This window comes from Populus trichocarpa, chromosome 5, assembly GCF_000002775.5.
Source record: "Populus trichocarpa isolate Nisqually-1 chromosome 5, P.trichocarpa_v4.1, whole genome shotgun sequence".
In the NCBI taxonomy this organism is placed as follows: domain Eukaryota; kingdom Viridiplantae; phylum Streptophyta; class Magnoliopsida; order Malpighiales; family Salicaceae; genus Populus; species Populus trichocarpa.
This window is the reverse complement of record NC_037289.2, coordinates 19,334,748-19,355,734: the sequence shown is the minus strand read 5'-3', so window position 1 is coordinate 19,355,734 and position 20,987 is coordinate 19,334,748. Positions and strand designations below refer to the sequence as shown.

General features: G+C 35.2%; 3 protein-coding genes and 1 non-coding gene across 7 annotated transcripts; 3 read left to right on the top strand and 1 right to left on the bottom strand.

Annotated features, from left to right (window-relative positions):
• Positions 1–382: 382 nt before the first annotated feature.
• On the top strand, positions 383–5,664 carry LOC7491254 (putative DEAD-box ATP-dependent RNA helicase 29). Of its 2 annotated transcripts, none has more exons than XM_002307434.4 (11): positions 383–992; positions 1,102–2,263; positions 2,377–2,434; positions 2,777–2,878; positions 3,535–3,580; positions 3,697–3,773; positions 3,967–4,019; positions 4,136–4,217; positions 4,306–4,362; positions 4,672–4,810; positions 5,105–5,664. In XM_002307434.4, the coding sequence occupies exons 1-11, from the start codon at positions 623–625 to the stop codon at positions 5,317–5,319; spliced, it is 2,361 nt and encodes a 786-aa protein (XP_002307470.3). In that variant the 5' UTR covers positions 383–622; the 3' UTR covers positions 5,320–5,664. The 2 variants fall into 2 exon arrangements, with proteins under 2 accessions (XP_002307470.3, XP_052308606.1); XM_052452646.1 differs by having other exon boundaries at positions 2,777–2,879; positions 3,539–3,580.
• A 473-nt stretch (positions 5,665–6,137) lies between these two features.
• Positions 6,138–6,209, top strand: TRNAQ-UUG (transfer RNA glutamine (anticodon UUG)). Its single transcript has one exon. It is a non-coding gene; the product is annotated as a tRNA-Gln (tRNA).
• Positions 6,210–6,994: 785 nt separating this feature from the next.
• On the top strand, positions 6,995–11,136 carry LOC7469195 (chaperone protein dnaJ 10). Of its 3 annotated transcripts, none has more exons than XM_024602214.2 (10): positions 6,995–7,271; positions 7,637–7,696; positions 7,976–8,058; positions 8,428–8,581; positions 8,914–9,043; positions 9,160–9,324; positions 9,433–9,611; positions 9,885–9,965; positions 10,321–10,458; positions 10,774–11,136. In XM_024602214.2, the coding sequence occupies exons 1-10, from the start codon at positions 7,185–7,187 to the stop codon at positions 10,852–10,854; spliced, it is 1,158 nt and encodes a 385-aa protein (XP_024457982.1). In that variant the 5' UTR covers positions 6,995–7,184; the 3' UTR covers positions 10,855–11,136. The 3 variants fall into 3 exon arrangements, with proteins under 3 accessions (XP_024457982.1, XP_002307468.2, XP_024457981.1); XM_002307432.4 differs by having other exon boundaries at positions 6,997–7,271; positions 9,166–9,324; positions 10,318–10,458; XM_024602213.2 differs by having other exon boundaries at positions 6,997–7,271; positions 10,318–10,458.
• An 860-nt stretch (positions 11,137–11,996) lies between these two features.
• Positions 11,997–14,950, bottom strand: LOC7469194 (F-box protein SKP2B). Its single transcript, XM_006383545.3, has 5 exons — positions 14,807–14,950; positions 14,161–14,464; positions 13,204–13,552; positions 12,970–13,111; positions 11,997–12,597 (listed from the first exon to the last, which is right to left on the bottom strand). The coding sequence occupies exons 2-5, from the start codon at positions 14,430–14,432 to the stop codon at positions 12,227–12,229; spliced, it is 1,134 nt and encodes a 377-aa protein (XP_006383607.1). The 5' UTR covers positions 14,433–14,464; positions 14,807–14,950; the 3' UTR covers positions 11,997–12,226.
• Positions 14,951–20,987: the final 6,037 nt, after the last annotated feature.

Here is a 20,987-nt window from a genome sequence, read left to right as displayed (position 1 = left end):
ATAATTCAGAATATTATGTGTCGCTTTAAAGATGGTTTTGTACATATTCAATACATCAAAAGCTCTATTTTAAAGCCGATAATCAAGTAACCAAAATCAGAGAAGTAATTTATTATTTATTTTTATAGTATTTTTAAAATATTTAAAATTTAATTCATAATATCTTAAAAAATAAAATTTTATTAAAAGATCTAAATTAAATTCAACTCGAGCACATAAATATAACCGTGCATTTTAGAACAAGCATGTAGGGTTTCGCTGCTTCTGTTAGGAATAGACAAAAGTGCCCCTTTGGAGTAGTAAATGGGCCTTTTCTTTTGACCCATTTATAAGAGCCCACTTCGATCACCTATCCCCATCCTCTTGCTTTCCTTTTCTCTCTCTTCGAGGGCTTTGCTGTTGCAGAACGGCTTCGTTTCTGCCACTACAGTAGTATTTAATCGTTGCTGCTGGGGAAAAAAAAGGGTATAAATTGGGGTTTAGTGTTTTTGACAAACGGGAACTAATCAGGCATAACCAATCAGAATAAGTGTTTCCAACCAGAACAAAACGTAAACCCTAGCAAAGGGGGTTTTAGCCTTTCGAACATAACACAGACAGACAACTCCTCAAAAAAACTCCAATGGGCAAAGAACCCTTAGTCAGCTCCATGGCAGAGCTAAAACGCAAACAACAAGTAAAAAAGAAATCAAAATCCTGTGGCTTCGAATCCCTTAACCTAAGCCCCAATGTCTTTAGAGGAATCAAGCGTAAGGGTTATCGTGTCCCCACCCCTATCCAACGTAAGACCATGCCTCTTATCCTCGCTGGCATCGACGTCGTCGCTATGGCCCGCACTGGATCCGGCAAGACCGCCGCCTTTCTCCTCCCCATGTTAGAGAAGTTAAAACAGCACCTGCCTCAAAGTGGTGTTAGGGCTCTCATACTGTCGCCTACTAGGGATTTGGCGTTGCAGACTTTGAAATTCACTAAAGAACTTGGCAGATTCACAGGTTTGTTTTTCTTCAGATTTTTCTTGATTTTTATTTACTTGTTCAAATTGCGTTTCTAATTTCATCAAGGGTAAATGAATAATCTTGTATATATTTGTTTGTTGTGTAGATCTTAGAATTAGTTTATTGGTTGGTGGAGATCGTATGGAGAGTCAATTTGAGGATTTATCGCAAAACCCTGATATTATTATTGCCACTCCTGGTAGATTAATGCACCATTTGTCTGAGATTGATGACATGTCGTTGAAAACGGTTGAATATGTTGTTTTTGATGAAGCCGATAGTCTCTTCGGTATGGGTTTTGCTGAGCAGTTGCATAAAATTCTTACCCAGCTGAGCGAGAATCGTCAGACTTTGCTTTTTAGTGCAACTTTGCCCAGTGCACTTGCGGAGTTTGCCAAGGCAGGTTTAAGAGATCCTCAGCTTGTTCGGCTTGATGTGGATACTAAGATTAGTCCTGATTTGAAAACTGTGTTTTTTACCTTGCGCCAAGAGGAAAAATATGCAGCGTTGATTTATTTGATAAGAGATCATATTAGTACCGATCAACAGACATTGATATTTGTTTCTACGAAACATCATGTCGAGTTTCTAAATGTTCTGTTTAGAGAAGAGGGCATTAAGCCTTCGGTTTGTTATGGTGATATGGATCAAGATGCTCGTAAGATTCATGTATCGAGGTTCAGGGCACGTAAGACTATGTTGTTGATTGTGACAGATGTTGCAGCTAGGGGCATTGATATTCCGTTGCTTGATAATGTGATAAATTGGGACTTCCCTCCAAAACCTAAGATTTTTGTGCATCGTGTGGGGAGAGTTGCTAGGGCAGGTCGGACTGGAACGGCCTTTTCTTTCGTGACATCTGAAGATATGCCTTACCTTTTAGATCTTCATCTGTTTCTCTCAAAGCCAGTCAAGGCTGCTCCCACTGAGGAGGAGGTTTTGCAGGATATAGATGGAGTAATGAACAAAATTGATCAAGCATTTGCAAATGGAGAGACTGTTTATGGGCGTTTCCCCCAGACTGTCCTTGATCTTGTGTCAGACAGAGTTCGCGAAATCATTGATTCATCAGCTGAACTAACTTCTTTACAGAAAGCCTGTACAAATGCTTTTCGTTTGTATACAAAGACCAAACCATCACCTGCAAAGGAGTCCATTAAAAGAGTGAAGGATTTACCTTGTGAAGGATTACACCCAATATTCAAAAATGTTTTGGAAGGTGGTGAATTAATGGCACTTGCCTTTTCTGAGCGTTTGAAAACTTTCAGGTGACCCTAAAACATTTATCCATCTCAATTTTTTTGAAAATATTTCTGCATATTTTTTCTTTTAATTTGCTTAGTTGAATTGTTCTAACTATGCAATGACCTGATTCTAATAGACCCAAGCAGACTATATTAGAAGCTGAAGGTGAATCAGCCAAGTCAAAGAATCTGCAGGTAACCTTCCATTTCTAATCTGCTTTCAGATATATAATTGATGATAGAGAGCTGTTGATCCATATCTGACCTTCGAAGCCATGTTCATTCAGTACACTCATGAGAATTTATTGAAATCATTATGCCTACATTATTGATTATAGCATTTCTCTTTTCTGTATGCTGCCTTGTAGAAACTGTAATTTTACTCGGTTCTCCCTGCACAGCTTAACCATCTTGAACAAATATTCTTTATTTAGTCATTCTCTTAACCTATAATTTTCATGTTGATATTAATCTTTCTCAGCATTAAAATGATGTTTGTTTTTATTAGTTTACATTGATTTTATGGCTCAATTGCAGGGTCCTGGTCAGTGGGTTGATGTCATGAAGAGAAAAAGAGCTATTCATGAGGAGGTCATTAATTTGGTACAGCAGCAGCGCTCTAACAAGCTGGCAGACAAGGTAAATATGTTTCATGCAATTGCTCTTAATAACACTGAATTTCATAAAAGTCAGTGGCCAATCCTAATAAATCACCAAATGCAATATGAGATGCCCATATGATTTGATGGCATTTTCTGTTGCTTCCATAGATTTGTGGAGTCATCCTCATCAAAGAAATAGCTTTAGGACATGTTTAAGGACACCATTATTTCAAAGATATTTGCATGGACTCGATTCTGGTTTTTGTAATTCAGATCAATTTCTGTGTCCAAGGAGCACTAAGCTAGCTGTAACAGTGGCGGTACTCCAACTTTTCTTGGCCACATTTTGGCTGGATTCAGATCTTTATTGTCCACACCTTGCTCAAAAGGCTTGGTGCAATTGAAGTTCATACCTATGCTCCTTTCACTTATGTTCCTGGCCACATTTTGGCTGGATTCAGATCTTTATTGTCCACACCTTGCTCAAAAGGCTTGGTGCAATTGAAGTTCATACCTATGCTCCTTTCACTTATGTTAGATCCAAGCCTCTTCAGTTACTAGGTTAAGACATTTGGCCTTTATTAGCTCTGGGACTTGATTTATTTATTTACACTTGTGAGATGCCTGCTCATCATAGTTTTCTTGTTCTCATTTTGTTTAGTTAATTATGCTTCTTTTTTTTTTTGGCACTAGCTGGAAGTTGAAACTGAAATTACTTCAGATGAAAAGGAGAAAAAAGGTCTGCATTTTCCAATATGTATAATATCGTAACTGTTCATTTTGCTATAAAATATATATTTTGGTGATCGCAATCACTTTCGTTTCTGATACTAAACATAATATCTTGCATGTTAGTGGTTCGTGGTTCTAAAAGAAAGGCAAAGAGTTTCAAGGATGAGGAATACTTCATTAGTTCAATACCAACTGATCATGTATGCTATCTTTTATGTCCTCTACCAATAATTTGTTCCTTTACTTTTCATCTGATACACTTTATCTTGATATTGAGTTGCCAATTGCTTTTTAGCTGCTGTATTTTTTTTTCCTGCTCTGCACTGTAAATTTTCCTTTGATGTTGAAAATATTGACTAAATATTGTGCTTGCGTATTCTGTATTGATGTCAGCATACAGAGGCAGGTCTCTCAATGAGAGGAAATGATGGCTTTGGATCAAATAGGTATTTTTTGATATATGTTGACCAACATTATTTTGAAGCATGAGTCAGTGGTGTATGTTTTTCTATGGTTGTAGGGTGTTCTTTTTCTTACTAGTCAATGCCAATTTTGTTGTTAGGTTGGAAAATGCTGTGTTGGATCTTGTTGCAGATGATAGTGGGGGGTTACAGAAACAGAAAACCGTATACCACTGGGATAAGGTTCTTGAAACATTTGAATGATAATGATGTCTTGCAATTTTCTTCTATCAGCATTTGGCATAAAATTTACATTTCTATATGTTGGCAGAGGAATAAAAAGTACATCAAACTAAACAATGGTGATCGTGTTACAGCCAGTGGAAAGGTACTCTTCTGAACTTTTTTTGTATTTTAACTCCTAAATGGAATTTCTATGCTTCTATTAGGAATGCTGAATGCATGACATGCAGGGGAAATGCATACTGAATCTGGTTAATTTTCATGGAGATAGAATAAACTGTCTTATTAGATCACTTTGAAAACGAGATTTTCTTGAATTGTGAAAAAAAAATAGTAATTTAATGACTTTAGCTGCGGCTCTTATCTTGTCTCAAGTCTTTTGTGGCTCAATTTTTGGTCCCACCATTTATATTATTAGACTAGTTATTCCTGTTTTGTTGGGGTTGGTGTGCAGATAAAGACAGAAAGTGGTGCTAAAGTAAAAGCAACCAAGACTGGGATATACAAGAAGTGGAAAGAAGGGTCACACAGGAAAATATCTCTTAGAGGAACAAATAACGATGGGAATGCTGAGGAATCCACAAGCTTCTCAGGTATGCCTCTTGGGATTGGATGCTGCTCTTCATTGCTCTACTTTGTTCTTCTCAGTTTTTTTTGGATTTTCATGTTTTGTTTTAGTAAATTAATATTCATGTACGAGTTTAAAACTGTTGAAGAGTTTCTTTACCTGTTTCCTGGAGAATATCAATGCATTTGGTTTTTTGGACTGCTAGCTTTTTCCAGTTTCTGGATGGTAGATTTTAGTTCACTGCATGTATAACTTCTTTGGTCTGTGATTTGCTGTATAAAACATAGCAATAGATGCTTATTTGTTTATTTTGTCGCAGGAAACCGCCAATTACGAGGGAATAACAGGAACTTCAGAGGGAGCAAAAAGCAGCACTCTCTGCCTAATGCTAATGTGCGTTCAGAAATTAAAGATCTTGAACAAGTTCGGAAGGAGAGGCAGAAGAAGGCAGACAGAGTTTCTTATATGAAGAGCAAAGGTTCAAAGGGTAAAAAGTTTGGAAAAAATGGAAAAAGGGGCAAACCTAGGAAGTAAAAGCTTTGTCAGATTTGATCGCATCTCGAGGCACGGTCATCTTTAAGAAAAAAAGATGTAGGAACTCAGAAGTTATAATTCGGATTGCCTTGTGATTCTACGCAAGAGGGCCATCACAAAAAAAAAAAAAAAAAAAAAAAAAAAAAAAAAAAAAAAAACTCAAAAGGGGTGTGCAAAAACTAATTTTTACCTCATCAAATGTTTGTAAGCTATTTATGTGGAGAATAGTTTGTTAGTACATTGTTCTCAGGCCAAACGCCACTTTTAGATTCTCCATCTGTTCAGCAGTTGAGTTTTTTCATCAACGATCCTAACAGGCTATTTATTTAAAGCTCTGTTCTCGAACCTTTTGCATTATTCGTTATGGTATCATCATTATAGTAATCATTGATGCTTACCTCGATTCATTGGGGCAAGGATCAATGGATTATCAATAAAATGGCTGGTAGCATATCAAAAAAATCCCTAGAAAAGCAGTGCCGGTGCTTCAGATACCTGCCGGATTCTTCATTAAACTTCATCCTATTTTAATGCAGCCGGTATATGAAGTTGTAGTTTGTGAGTAGTGACCTATTGAATTATGTGAGACGCTTCAGGTTTCTTGTACAGGAAAGCATTTACATTAACATCGGCAAAACACAAAATTCACCAGCTCTACTGCCTTTGCCACCACCGGCTGAAAACTCTAAATTAATAATTAAAAAAAAAAGGTGTGTTGGCTAACGACTGACTAAAGAAGAGACGAATATATGTTTAGTCTCTCTTATAGAGAACAAGGTTACAATATAACATGTAACTAGTCATCCTACCGATACATTGGTTCTATGGTGTAGTGGTTAGCACTCTGGACTTTGAATCCAGCGACCTGGGTTCGACTCCCGGTAGGACCTCTATTTTTTCCCTTTTTATTCAAACCGTACCGTACTCAGACACAAACTTCTTGTCAGGTCTTAGTAGCGTTTTGAATGTTTTTTTACTTAAAATTACTTTTTAATGTTTGTAAATTGTTTTGATGTGTTGTTATTTAAAAAAAATAAAAAATATTTTAAAAAATAATAATACTTTCAAACATCCGAAACCGTAAAGGGTTGCCTGCCCTATCCCAGTGAAAATAGATTCTCAAACGACACTGGTGGTAAGCAAACGACGACTGGCTGCTTTTGTTATATACTTGCATGACATGTAGTTTTGACTGCTTTTCTTTTGTGTTGTGGAGCCAATACACACATACCACGTTCCTTCTCATGATCATAATGCACAATACCCGAAAGCAATCTTCCTTTATAATTACTAATTTTTTTTTTTTTAATGTATCTTTCCTTTATGATTCATTGTATTTAACAATGATACAAAAAAAGAGTAGGGTAAGATCATGCAGAATCACGACCGTCCATTCAATAAACCCTCTCTTTTGGGTAGGTCCATTTCTTTTTCGGGCTAGATCATTGAGCCCACCAAAAACTACTTGGACCGAAACTAAACCTAACAGTAAACCCCACAACAGAAAACAGGGACCACCAATGGACTAGCCCAAGCCCACCTACAGCTCTCTGACCTCAAGGCTCAAACCTGATGGCTTGAAAAGAAAGAAAATCATAAGCGCCACCTCAGTGACAGTTAAAATACTGTTTTGCTCCCGCGAAAAAGCAGTTTCAGGTATTTGTTTATTGCTGTGAGGAACTGGAAAGGCAACGGAAGCTAGTGGGGCTCTCCAAAATATGGCCACCTCTTTCTCACTCACTCGCTTTTCCTAAATTCCAATCTCTTTCCGTTTCATCTTTTCACATTCCAAAACATTTGCGACTCTCCAACTCTTTGGAGAAGAAGGTGCAGTTCTCTTAATTACTCTTCAGACTAAATCAGGGATGGTGAAGGAAACTGAGTACTATGATGTTCTTGGTGTCAGCCCATCTGCTTCAGAGGAAGAGATTCGCAAAGCTTATTATCTTAAGGTTTGACTTAGATTAGATGGTGTTGGTATTTTAATGCTGAAGAAGTTGTGCTTGGATGTTAATGATGCTTGGAATACCAGAATTTTAATATTCTAGTTTTGGTAATCCTATGGTGAATTTGAGTTGACAAGCATATCCATGTTGCTATTGCTTAAGACTGGTAAAAGAGGGAATCAGAATCTCAATTGAATTTAAAAAGTAAATGAAGATTTTGATTTTCTTATGAATAGAACCTGATGCCCTTTAGAAACTCAAGAGATACTGAGCTTCTTTGGATACAATTTTTTTTACCATTTGATTTGTCTTTTCTTATTAAAAACGAGTGACTGAAAAGCTAACTATAAGAGAGATGTCATGTTTTACAGGCCAGGCAAGTTCATCCAGACAAAAATCAAGATGATCCACTGGCTGCAGAAAGGTTTCAGGCAAGTCTAGATCCTCATGATGATTATTTATCCCTTCAGAATAGACATAGGCCACCTCTTTTTCTTAATCGTTTTCAAATGTGTGTTTGGCTTCTTAAAAATAATTAGGGAAGTGGAAGGAACATCCAGATGATCCAAAGTAGTATGTTTTTCGTGGAAAACTAGTAAATGTGGAGTGTCTATTGTGACAGAGCACAGTTTCACATAGCCAGTATAGTCACAAATCCTTGACTGTAAAATAAATGGGGTTTTTATTCTAAACAATTCTAACTTTGGCAGGTGTTAGGTGAAGCCTATCAAGTTTTGAGTGATCCAGTGCAAAGAGATGCATATGATCGAAATGGAAAGTACTGCATTTCAAGGTATTATTATCAATTTGCTTTAGTCCTGTCTTCTTGGAGATTGCAAGGATCCCTACTACCAAGGTTTGTAGATGTTTTGGCCTTAAAAATGCAGAATGATCGACGGAGACAGTTTTCTGGTCAAGACTGTAGATTGCTCATTGTAGCATTGATTCAATTTTGGGTGAATATCTTTTCAGGAGAATAACTTAATTCCTGAATAGTGAATGCTGGTTGATTGTCAAATGGAGCATGCAAATATCTATTTTTACTTGCATGATAAATTCAATAAATCATTAATTTGTAAATTGCCGTTTGGATATAGCTGTAAGTCTTCGTCTCCCAGGATGGTGTTTTCTTCTCCAAATGATTTGATATCTTATTTCTCAGGGAAACCATGCTTGACCCCACAGCCGTATTCGCTCTTCTGTTTGGGAGTGAACTATTTGAGGACTATGTAGGACACCTGTCTGTGACATCAATGGCTTCTTCTGAATTAGCTGGTGAAAGTGACAATCCTGATAAAGTACACGAGAAATTGAAGGTATGGAATTAGTACTTAGGCGGTCGTTTAAAGTACATTTGAACTCAAAACGATGCAAGAGCAGGTTCCAGGCAATATCATCATTCATACAAAGCAATGTTTCAGCTTTGAAGTTCTACAAGAGTAGACCTGGCTTAGAAATTGTCCCCTGTCAATGTGACACATGCTAGAAGTATATATGAAATGTGTAGCTAGTTATATCATGTCTGGTTCTACATATCTATATATTGATTTTTCTTTTCTATTTTTCTTTTTTTTTTCAAGCTGTCATGTGTTGATTATTTTGTATAACCTGGTACTTTGTATTTTCGGCTTGTGATTATTCGTTGCAGGCTGTCCAAAAAGAAAGAGAAGAGAAGCTAGCAAGGTTTCTGAAAGATTTTCTTAATCAATATGCTCAAGGTGACAGGATTGGATTCTTAAGGCATGCAGAATCAGAAGCCAAAAGGCTTTCTGATGCAGGTAAACTGAGCTGAACTTTCCCCATCCTTGCTTTTTTCTTGATGCATCTGCAATTTCATTGTCTTCTGTGATTAGAAAACTCCACGGCATATCTCAATATTTCGTTTGACTGAAAGACACAGCTTTTGGAGTGGATATATTACATACTATTGGCCACATATACTCAAGACAAGCAGCGCAAGAGCTCGGAAAGAAAGCAATATATCTTGGGGTGCCGTTCTTGGCAGAGTGGGCTCGCAACAAAGGACATTTCTGGAAGTCACAGATTACAGCAGCAAAAGGTATGATACATTAGCACCCCAATCCCAATCATTTCCTCTGGGACTACTGTTCGTTGTCTCTCTGTGTACAAGCACGGGCACCTAACTATAAATGGGAAACAAATTCAGGCGCTTTTCAGTTACTGCAACTCCAAGAAGATATGCGCCGCCAATTTAAAATGGATAGAAGTGACCCTGGAAATGATGTCGAATCTCACCTACTCTCAAATAAAGACACTTTGATGAACTCGTTATGGAAACTCAATGTAGTGGACATTGAGATTACCGTGATACATGTGTGCCAAACGGTGAGTCTCTCCATTTACTCTTGTTTGTATAAGGAGACAAAGGAAGCCATGACAACACAGTAATATCACAGAATACTCAAAGGAAAACTCTGTTTCCACAATGGAATATTGGAAATGTATTTTATTTCAAACAGTTTTAAGGTTTTTCTGGAGAAAAATAGGGTTGAATCATTAAAGTAAATTTAATGCCTGGTACCTGCCTTTCTTTCCGATTTCTTGGAAAAGAAAATCGTCTTCCATAAGATTCCTCTCAAGATTTTAATCTGTTTGCAGGTCCTAAAAGAAAATGATGTTAGAAAGGAAGAACTTAGAGCTCGTGCTTTGGCATTGAAGATTCTTGGGAAGATCTTTCAGGTACTCAATCTTGTCTTTGTAATTTCCATGAAAATTCTTGAGAGGTATTTCCAATTATTACAACAGAATATTTTCTTATAAATATGAGAATTGTGTGTTTGTAAGGTTATATGGATTCTTGATGCTGGCTCCACTCTTTTGTGTCAATACTAAGATAGAGGCAAAATCTTGTGTTTGTGAATTAGAGAGCTGGAAAAAAGTTATGCTATCCTGGTTGATAATTTGAGCTAAAGATTAAGTAACCAGGGAAAAAGAGAACTAATTACTGGAATGTAATTTTATCATGATACTAAAGAATTGCTATCTAGGTTGATAATTTTGCACTTGATGTTGCTTTATAAAAAAATTTCAGCAGGAAAAGCAAGCACAAAATGGTGCAACATCAAAGGGAAAAAATGCTGCCGAAAATGATGATGATGGAAGCAGTTCTGATAGCAGTAGTGAAGAAGATTCACCAAGGGCATTATCCTATCGAACTCCTCTACTTACACAGGCATGTTACAATACCACTTGGAGCTAAAAATACTTCAGTTGTATTCATGTTTCGACTGCATTTTCTTTTTTCTTTTTAGCTCTAGATTAAAGCCCCCGATGCGATATATGCAAAACTGACATAATTAAGACACAAAGAAAGACTCTATCACTGCTCCAAGTACCTAGGACAGGCGAGTTGTAAAATATGTTCTTTCAATCTTCAGTCGAAAATTGCTGCAGATATATATAAAAACAGGCTTAAGCATGATAGTGGATTTTAATATAAATTGATCCCAGGAGGGAAATGTCATGATTTTGATCTCTACATTGGCAGGGTATCGGTAGACTCTTCAGATGCCTGTGTAATCCAGCATTCGATGTGGATGATGAAGAGATTGTGTACAAAAGCAAATGATGCTTAAGGCTGCTGTACAAAGGTTGGCAGATTGACACTGAGATTGTAACGCACTGTTTTCCTCCTTTTAACCATCGATGAACCCAAAGGGGTCTTGTTGACTGGGGAAGTTTTGCTTTCAAGGAATAGATTGGGACAAGCTATATTTATTTTGTGTGTTATGTATTTATTTAAAGAGAGCAAATCAATGCAATCCACATACAGATCTCACCATCCTTCAGATTCTCAATCAGAGAGGTTGTTATCTAATAATAACTAGGAGATGATCTTTGGGGTTTCTTATCTCTTTTGTGACAAGAATAGGGAGAGGAATCTTTAGAATTGCAGTGAGAGAGCGTTTGTTCCTAGTGCAAAACATCTTCTCCAATGATGCCTCCAACAAAGCTGCAAGACGCGTGGTTATGTGCTTTACATTCCTCACGCTAGCAGCCCGTCAGAAACAGGAAAGATTAGCTCAGTGGGCTCAAATTGTCCTCGAGAAAAGTAAACAACAGTAACAAAAAAAAGTTGAGTGGGGGGTGGGGCAAAAGCATTCTCGATTGATATTTCCCTGTCATTTTGAGGGTAAAATGAGGCAATACCTACAGGAACTCGATGGCTTAATCATGACCAGTCCTTTAGTAGGGTGTTCAAAAAGCTGAAGTAAATTATGAGGTTGGAAGGCTCTTAATTGGGGTTGAAACTGAAACAGATCGTTTCAAGTTTCCCAAGGCTCACAAATGTTACTTTTCGCGGGTCACAACACTACCAGCAAGAAAAAACCTAAACGCCAAATGGATTCCGAACGACTTACATGACAGGCTTCGGATGCAAATAGAAGGACACGTACAGGGATTTCTTTTTATATGTGATTTTTAGAAGGTTTTTCTCTGGACAACTATTATCGGAACGCCATTATAAATTTTGATTGAGTGGTACCCTCATCACCCTATATTTTCTGCTTCCAATCAAGTAATGGACAGATTGTCGAACGCACATTGATGAAATGGAGATAACCCTGGAATTCTCATGAAATATTTCACAAGGTATACCATTCAGTAGACTATATAAAGCATTTTAAGAATATAGCCAAAGGTTTTGACGGCCATCACATGAAGGCAAGTTCATAATTGTCAGATTAAACCGTAACCAACGAACACAGATTTGAACAATAAACTTGGCTTCAAAAGCCAAAATGCTTGCTCACTTCAGGAACCAAGGGCTGATAAAAGTCCATTGTTTTACAGACCATATTTTGCAACAACAAATGGGCTGCCCATTTGCATTGAAATGGTGAAACTCTAAACACAACAACGTATTTACGGGGACATAGTTCTACCTCCAACAGGCTGACATGCAGAGCTCCTTTGAAATTCCGAGCTGCATGTACGGCTCAATGTGCTGGATGAGGAAAAGAACTTGCAGAGCGATGTGCCTGGACAGCACAAACACAATGCACAGATGTCAAGTTCAAACAGCCACTCATGACGAGGGAATGCCTCCCTGAGCAGGTGTGAAGTGCAGGAAACGAGTCACATAGAGCCTGAACAGCAGGAGGTGTGAGTGCCGTGCACTGACTGATATTTAGACGACTCAATCCTTCCTCATCACACCTGCCTTTCATTGATTCCCACATTGAAAGCTTGTTCTTCACTCGATTGTGGACAAGGGAATACATTGCTCTATCCGTGATGTTTCGGCAGTAGTACAGACCGAGGGATCTCAGATGGGGGCACCTGTTTGCCAAAGCAATCACGCTATCATCTGCAAAAATATTATAAATACTTCATGAGTCCTCATAATCAAAATTCCAAAACAAGCTAAGAATGAATATAACAGTATCTGCTTCTCAAAGGCAATATACTCTTAGCATCAAATTAACAGGTCCCAGATTTAGTTTGGTATTGTCAACACTACATGAATCATCTTTCTCAATTTCATACTTTTAATGAGAAAAGGAAACTGTCCAGTACAAGTCTTAGGCTTGCAAACGTAATAGATCAGGCCACTCCACAGAGAATTCTCAGGATTGGATTGTTTCTTAAGGTTCGCTGCCAACATGATAGCTCAGCGACATTTGCACCTTACAGCCAATCTTGTGAAATGCTAAAAACTCATCCCCAAATTTGAAAATACCTGTTATACAGACACACCCACACAAGTCGAGGGTTCTGAGATCAGGACATCCATACGCTAAACTCATTACTCCAACATCACCCACGTTCTCGCACCATCCCAGATTCAAAGTCTGCAACTGACTGCAGTTGCGTCCAATACCCTGCAGATTGTTTATCAAACTCGTTAGCAGCGTAACTTCTTAAGAGGCATATGGAAAAAAAGAAAAAAAAAGAGTTAGTAACTAGCATGAACCTGCAAGGCACGGTCAGTTGCACCTTTGACGCATCCACAGAGATTCAAGAACTTTAATTTTTGGCAAAACTCCGTAAGATACTCAAGACCATCATCACTGAATGCCGTACACCCACTGATGTTGAGTTTAGTAAGATTAGGACAACCGTGAGCTAATGCATACAGAGAGAGATCACTGAGCTTAAAGCTTTTGCTGAGATCCAAGTCCTGCAAATCATGGCAGTAACTAGCAATAGTCTCAACAGCATGATCCTCAAGTTGTGGTTTATCCTGGCGCAGCACAAGAGTTTGGAGTTTTGTAAATTTAGGAGCAAGAGAGAGAACCAAGTTGTTCATGTTGTTTTTGCACCTGAAGGAAAGAGTTAATTCAAGATGTTATCAGCACCAAAGATGAAGGAGAATGAATTCAGAACAGATTAGACAACAAAATAACACCAGACAACATGCAGAAACAATTTCTAAGAAGTTAGATTTCAAAAGGTATCGAATCTTGATTAGAAACATCTTAGGGATTCAATAGAACAAATCTAAAATCTTGATGCAGATCAACCTCAACTTAATCTTTAGCATGCCCCACGCAAACAAGAAAATAGATAAACTATCTTCGCATATCTCTTCATTTATTCAACTGATTATTGAAGTGCCACCAACATTAAATTACGATTACAAGTTCACAAAGACTGCATGTAACTAATCAGCAATGTTTTGATCATGGCCTCGGAGCAGAGCAGAGGACAACCCAGGACAAATTGCTCTAATACAGAGGCCAAATACAAACTCTAGTGAGGTATGAAACACTCTAATAACTGAAATAGCATGATTATCCTGGCCCTGATTAAAAGATAACAACAATTTGACACACAATTAACACAACATAAACAAAACGAAAAACCCAAAAGAATTAGAAACAGCTGGAACAACATATTGATTATCATAGACAGAGAAAACAGGTTATACCAAGAGAGACAGAGATGGGTGAGTCCCATGCAAATAGCATCCCTCCATCCACTACAAACCCCGGAAGCCATAATCACAGTCCTATCATCAACAAGAGAAACAATCCTTAACAACAGCTCCACGGGAATATCTTTCCACTCGGTGATCACCGCACCTTCCATTTTCACACCTCCTTCACTACTCCCAGTCTTTCCACCACCAAAAGCAAGCATCATCAGCTTCTCGAAACACAAGTTCAAGTCTTCACTCCTCGCCTTTCCTTCACCTGCCATTTCACGTGGGAAAGTCTCTTTCTTTCTTGTTTCTGTCATCGATAGTTGAAAAGATTAGGAGATAAAAGAAGCAAAATTTTAGTAAACGACAAAATACAAAGAAAAATAACCAAAACCCAAGAGTCAAAAACCTCGTTAAAATCGTGATAACAGAGAAAAACAAACAACGATTAAGAATCATTAACAAGACATAAAATCAAAGATCATTTAAAAAAAAATCTTTAATTCATTACCAACAGATTCTAAAAGAAAAAAAAAAAGAAAGAAGAATTGAATAATTCAAGAAGGACATAAATAAAAGACAGGATCAAAGCAGCAAAGAAATATTGAAGGTTCTTCTAGCGATGATGATCATGTAAACGTTTTTTTTTTACCTGTGAAGTGATTTTCTTTTCCTGTATGTGAGTTTTCTGCTAATTAAGAGCTACAGCTGAGCGTCAGATAGGTGCATTTATTTATTATGACGAAAAGATTTTTAAGAAGGAGAAACGTACGGGAAGAGATTTTAGCGACGCGTGTGGTGCCACGTGTTATGATGACGGTCCCACTTAAAAGTGGCACTTCGATTGCTTTATAATTTTTATGCGACGACCATTTTAATTTTAATGAAGTGTATTTTTTAAGTGTTTTTTATTTAGATATATATTAAAATAATTTTTTTAAAAATTATTTTTAATATTAATATACTCAAATGATATAAAAAAATAATTTTAAATAAAAATAAATTCAAAATTAAATGATAGCGTTTGTCTCCAAGTGGCTAAGTGCCTTAAGGCTTACCCATTTTTTTTTATAAAAAATAATGATGATTAGTTTATTAGTCACTACCCGCACGAGAATGGAGGATCGATTCTTAAAAAGAAATAATTTTTTATTTTATTTAAGGAAAACTGTAAAATAAAGGAAAAAATAAAACAAATGAGAAAAGTTTGAGAGAGAGAATTTATGGGTGCTTGTCTTGAAACTAGAAAGTTCCATTGTCCAAAACCGAAGCCGCACGCACCTATAAAGCAATCTCAATATGCTCTCTCTCTCTCTCTCTCTCTCTCCTCATTAATATTAATGTCACATTATCTTCAAATCAAAAAAGGAAGAAAAAATTGACATTTCCATTGAATTATAGGAATTAAGGATTATTTTCAAAGGCGTGAGTTTTTGATTTTGTAAGACTTTACTGTTTATTCTTTTATATATTAATCTCGATGGAATGTTTAAAATTTTATATTTTTTTAATTTGATTCTCAAAATTTTTTCCGGTAATTTAATCTTAATTAAAAAAACCAATTGATTTTGATCTCTTATAAAAAAAAATAGGATTAAAGAATGACTGAAATGAAAAAAATATCAAACATGGGTGATATAATTATAAGTTTTGCAAAAGATGTGTTTTTTTATCATTAAATTTTAAACATCACACAAATTATACAATTTCAGTATCTCAATATTTTTCCAATTCAATTTTGGTACAAAAAGTTCATTTTTGTTATTTTTTAGTTCCTGATTGAGAGAGGAAAGAAAAAGATCATTGGATTCTAGCGGTAAAGAGAAAACAAATATCGTTGACATCGATTTATGCCACCAAAACAGACTATATTTGAGTTAAAAGGTTTCATTTGATGAGGAGAGTTTATATTATGTGTTTTGTACCTTTAACATATCTGAAACTCAAGTTGATTTTTGGATTTAGATTGATTTTGGTTTTTTAAGCAGTTTTTTGAGGCTATAGGTAGGTTATCATGATTCATATGGTGTTTTATAGATGTTTTGGATAAAAAAGGGTTGAAAAACAGGTTTTTGGTAAAAAAAATGAAGCCCTGATTTGTCGGTCACCATAGTGGCTGAAATCTGAGCAAATCAAACGACACATCGTCTACTTCAACAGTGACGTGTTACTTGATTTTTTTTTCAAAAAAATTAAGCTCTGTCCTAGTTGCAAATAAAAAAAGTTAAGAGTTTAATCGCATGAGCTCTAAAAAAATAGTTCAGGCAGGCTGTTCTGGCTTGCTAGAACCAACAAGTGTATATATATATATATATATATATTGATTTATTTGCTTTTAATAATAAAGGTAAAAATGTGATTCGACTTTGTTTCTTCACCCTCATTCCATAATTCTCATCCTTCAATTGCAACTACAGGCAACAAAAATCCATGGAACTCGAATAAAATCTGTTTTACATAATTAAATAATCTTTCCCCACATTTATTCGGAGAGTATTTATTGTGGGCTGCTTTAATTTTAAATAAAAAAATCAAAATTAAATGATGGTGTTTGTCTCTACGTCCTATCCTGAAATCTCAGGCTTGCCCAAGCGGTTGACATAGAAGAGAAAAATTATTATAGTTGCCTTGCATGATGTATTATGCCTTCACAGGAGAAACAATAACATTATTAGCTGGTCGTAAGGCACATTCTATTCGTGTAAAATATTATCATCCTGCTGATTAAATAAATAAACCTTGATGCATTTATAAAATGATAAACTCAATCGGGCAACCCTTTCTCCTCTAATGCACGGCAAGGAATAAACTGGCAACTAATATTCCCAAAATGACCTTGTCTAATTTCAATACTAGCAAACACCATATATAATTAACTTCTTCTTCTTTCTTTCTTTCTTTGTTTTTTTTTTTTTTTTAATATTATAGACACGTTTCTGGACATGATTCACGGGTGGACAATCGCTCTCAAAAACCAAATTATTTTGCTAACTCGAGATCATCAATCGATCAAGTTAGCGGATTCAAACAAAAAATGTTCTTTTTTTCTAATTAATTTCTTACCACCTGACTATTTCTTTTACTGTTTTTTTAATTGATTTCTTACCACTTAAATATTAAATTATCGCACTTGCACCAAATATAGCATCCTAATCTAAACAAGTCCAATTCGTCAGCTACAACCCTCAATTGCTTGCTTGTTGATCATAACAACTATTCGGAAGCTTTACCACAAAAAAAGAAGAAGAAAAAAACTATTATGATACCTTCTTTAGCTATGGTAATGATATTATTAGAGAATCATTAGTTACTGAGTGCCAATGCATTTCTACAAACACATAACATGTTCTTATAGCAAAGGCAATCGATTGATCTACCTTCTTTAACTAATTATAAGCTGATGAACACGCGCGCTCTTATCTCCTCCTCTGTCAACTTCCATAATGCATGTTCTTACAGCAAAGGCGATCGATTGATCTACCTTCTTTAACTAATTATAAGCTGATGAACACACGCGCTCTTATCTCCTCCTCTGTCAACTTCCATAATGCATGTTCTTATAGCAAAGGCGATCGATTGATCTACCTTCTTTAACTAATGATAAGCTGATGAACACACGCGCTCTTATCTCCTCCTCTGTCAACTTCCAAGTTGCATGAACAGTCGTGGGTCCTAAAAAGATAGATGCTCTCTGTGGTGATCAGCAATTAATACGTATTAATCTTGTCTCCATGCTTTGTTGATAGCATTTTCTATCATATCGCTGCGCCCAATAAATCTTCTTCCACTTGCGGGAACCATAAACATCTCGTAGAAACTTAAGAACTGGAGATAGTGAATTGGGTGGCATTTGCAGTCCAGGTGCATCCGTGTCATGTCGATTGGTGTTGGTGGAATGAAAATACATTCCGCGAACAAGATTTATCAGATTCTTCTCTCCGTTTGTTGACACTTTTTTTTTAGCAGCTTTAGCCTTTATGTGATGTCCTTGGGCACCTATGTTTCGTAGACGTTGTCGATTATGTGCATAGGTTGTCGTCGTTTGTGCATGTCTTTTCAATCCTGCGTGTAATGACAATGGAATTTGGTCGGTGTGATTCTCACATGATTGATAGACGTTTGAAACACACGGGAGAGGTTGTAGTGGTTAGAGGGAGTGTTTGTTTGTTTTTTTTAAGTGTTTTTTATTTAAAAAATATTAAATTGATATTTTTATATATTTTTAATATGATGATGTTAAGAATAAAAAAAATATATGATTTTTTTTATTTTGATTCATTTTTAATTGAAAAATAATTTTAAAAAACATTCTGCAACGCATTATCAAATACAAAGAATGAGGATCAAAATTGACATAAAAATTAAAACAATGTTTTAATTAAAAAGAGTAAAATTAGAAACTAATAAATTTTTTATGAAAGTGTCAAGGTAAAGAAATAGAAATCAAAATAATAAGGATCGAATTGGAGAATATAATATATGGTAAATCGATATTGAATGATGAAATTAAAAACAAATAAAACTTCTACAAAAGAAATAAGAACCAAAGTTGAAATATCAGCAATAAAAAGGGTCAAGCCGTACTTTTTTTTGGGGAGGAGAGAGCAAAAAAGAAAAAAAAAATAGCCACCAATAACAAACTGATCTACCAACGGAGACATGCACTGCACGAAAATAAAGAAAAGACAACAATGCTTCTAATAACATGGAGGAAGTACATTTTTTACGCCGTGAGAAGCCGTACGCGTCCCTGGGTGTTGTATAGGCATACCCATCTTTTTTTTTTTGTTATATATAGCCAAATACAAAATTGTCTTTGAGTTGACTTTATAATTACAAAAAAACTTTGTGAAAAACCAAAAACGCTCATTGACGTTAGGCTTATTTTTTATTTATTTTAAGAGTATTTTTGTAGTTTTACTGTAATTTTTTTATTGTTTATTATTTTTTTAGATTTTATCAAATACCAAAATGTCCCTCAACCTAAATTATAATAACTAAAAAACTATTATGAAAATACAAAAATACATATTTACACCGGTTTTTTTTTGTGTGTGCTTCAAATGATAATTTAGTTATTTCAATGTTTGCAATTAAAGTGGAAAAATAATTATTTATCTCCAATCAATTTAAAATTAATAAATGAGCTATATAAAAATACTTCTATATCCTTAAAAACCAAAGTTAATTTTCTTGGACAAAGAGGGAAAAAAATTAATTATACTATTTCAATGAAAAATATAAATGTCCCTACAACTATATAGTTTTTCAAATGCTAAATAGTTCTGTTTTTGCCAAAGAGTATGAGGAGGAAAGTGATGGAAGGTTTCATCTCTCGTCTCCTACGAGAGATGATATTTTGGTCCATAAGATTCTACCTAATAGTATTTTTCTGAAACATGCTAAACTCCATTTCAGTTAGCATTACAGTCCAATGGCTTGCTATGAAAAGTTGGAGTTCGGCTCCCCTCCTATAAACTAAAAGTGAAGGGAGTTTTACTATATTTCTTTTTAGATTTATTGAAATAGTGATTTGCTTCATTTTTATTTTTACTTTGCTTTATTTATTTATTTTATTTTATTTTTTAATATTAATTTTTTTATTTAATTATCACACTTTCATGACACAAATCTCAGGTTTGATAGGTTAACCTAGTTTGGTGGGTTAACCCAGTTGACTCAATTTTTTTTTAATTAGTTTTTTTCTTTTAATTTCATCATTTAATATTGATTTGATTAAAAATTAAACTTTATGATTTGTTTTGTTTACTTTTCATTAGATTATCCTGATCTCATGACACGAGAATAATGCTAAACGGATTAACCCGAGTTAACTCGGGTTGTTTTTTGTGTCTTTTATTTAATTGATTTTGTTTTTAATTTTATCATTCAACATTGGATCGATTGAAAATTGAGCTTTATAATTTATTTTGATTTGTTTTTTAGGAGAATATCTTGATTTTAAGATCAAGGTCAAATGTTTTGGCATTTTAACCCTGATTAAATCATGTCGTTTTTTTTTTCTAAGAGTTTATATTGATATCATTACCTGGTCGCGAGTTAACCTAATTTACTCATTTTTTTTCTTTTTTTAACTGACTTTTTTTTCTCAATTTCATCAATTAATATTGTGTTTAATTGGAAATTAGATTTCGTGATTTGTTTTGGTTTGTTTTTAACTAGGTTATCATAGTCATATGACTTGATAATAGTGCTTAACGGTTAACTCAAGTTAACTTGACTTATTTTTTTATGTCATTTTTTTAATTAAGATTTTTACAATTTTCATCTTTCAACATTAGGTCCGACAGGAATGATTGAGAATTGAGCTTTATAATTTGTTTTGACTTTCTCTCTATGAGGTTATCTTCGTCTCAAGACCAAGATTGCAGATTTGATAGGTTAACCCAAGTTAAATGGAGTCATTTCTTTTTTATTTTTTTCTATAAGGTTATCTCAGTCTAATAACCCAAGTCATGAGTTTAGTGGATTGAATCAAATTGTTTTTTTATGTTGTTTTTTTAACCTCATCTTTCAATATTGGGCTGGTTAGGGATCGAAATTTGTAATTTATTTCTATTTGCTTTTCATGGGTTATCTCGATCTTATGACCCGAGTTGCAAGTTTGACATGTTAACTGGAGTCATTTTTTTAAGTTATTTTTTAATTGATTTTTTTTAATTTCTATAGGGTTATTGTAGTCTCATAACTCGATTCATGAATTTGACACGTTTACCCGAGTTGTTCAAGGTCAATCTAATATGCTGTTGTTTTAATATTAAAAAAAGATATCATTTTAAAATTTTGTTTTTAAACCAAGAAAATCAACCAAG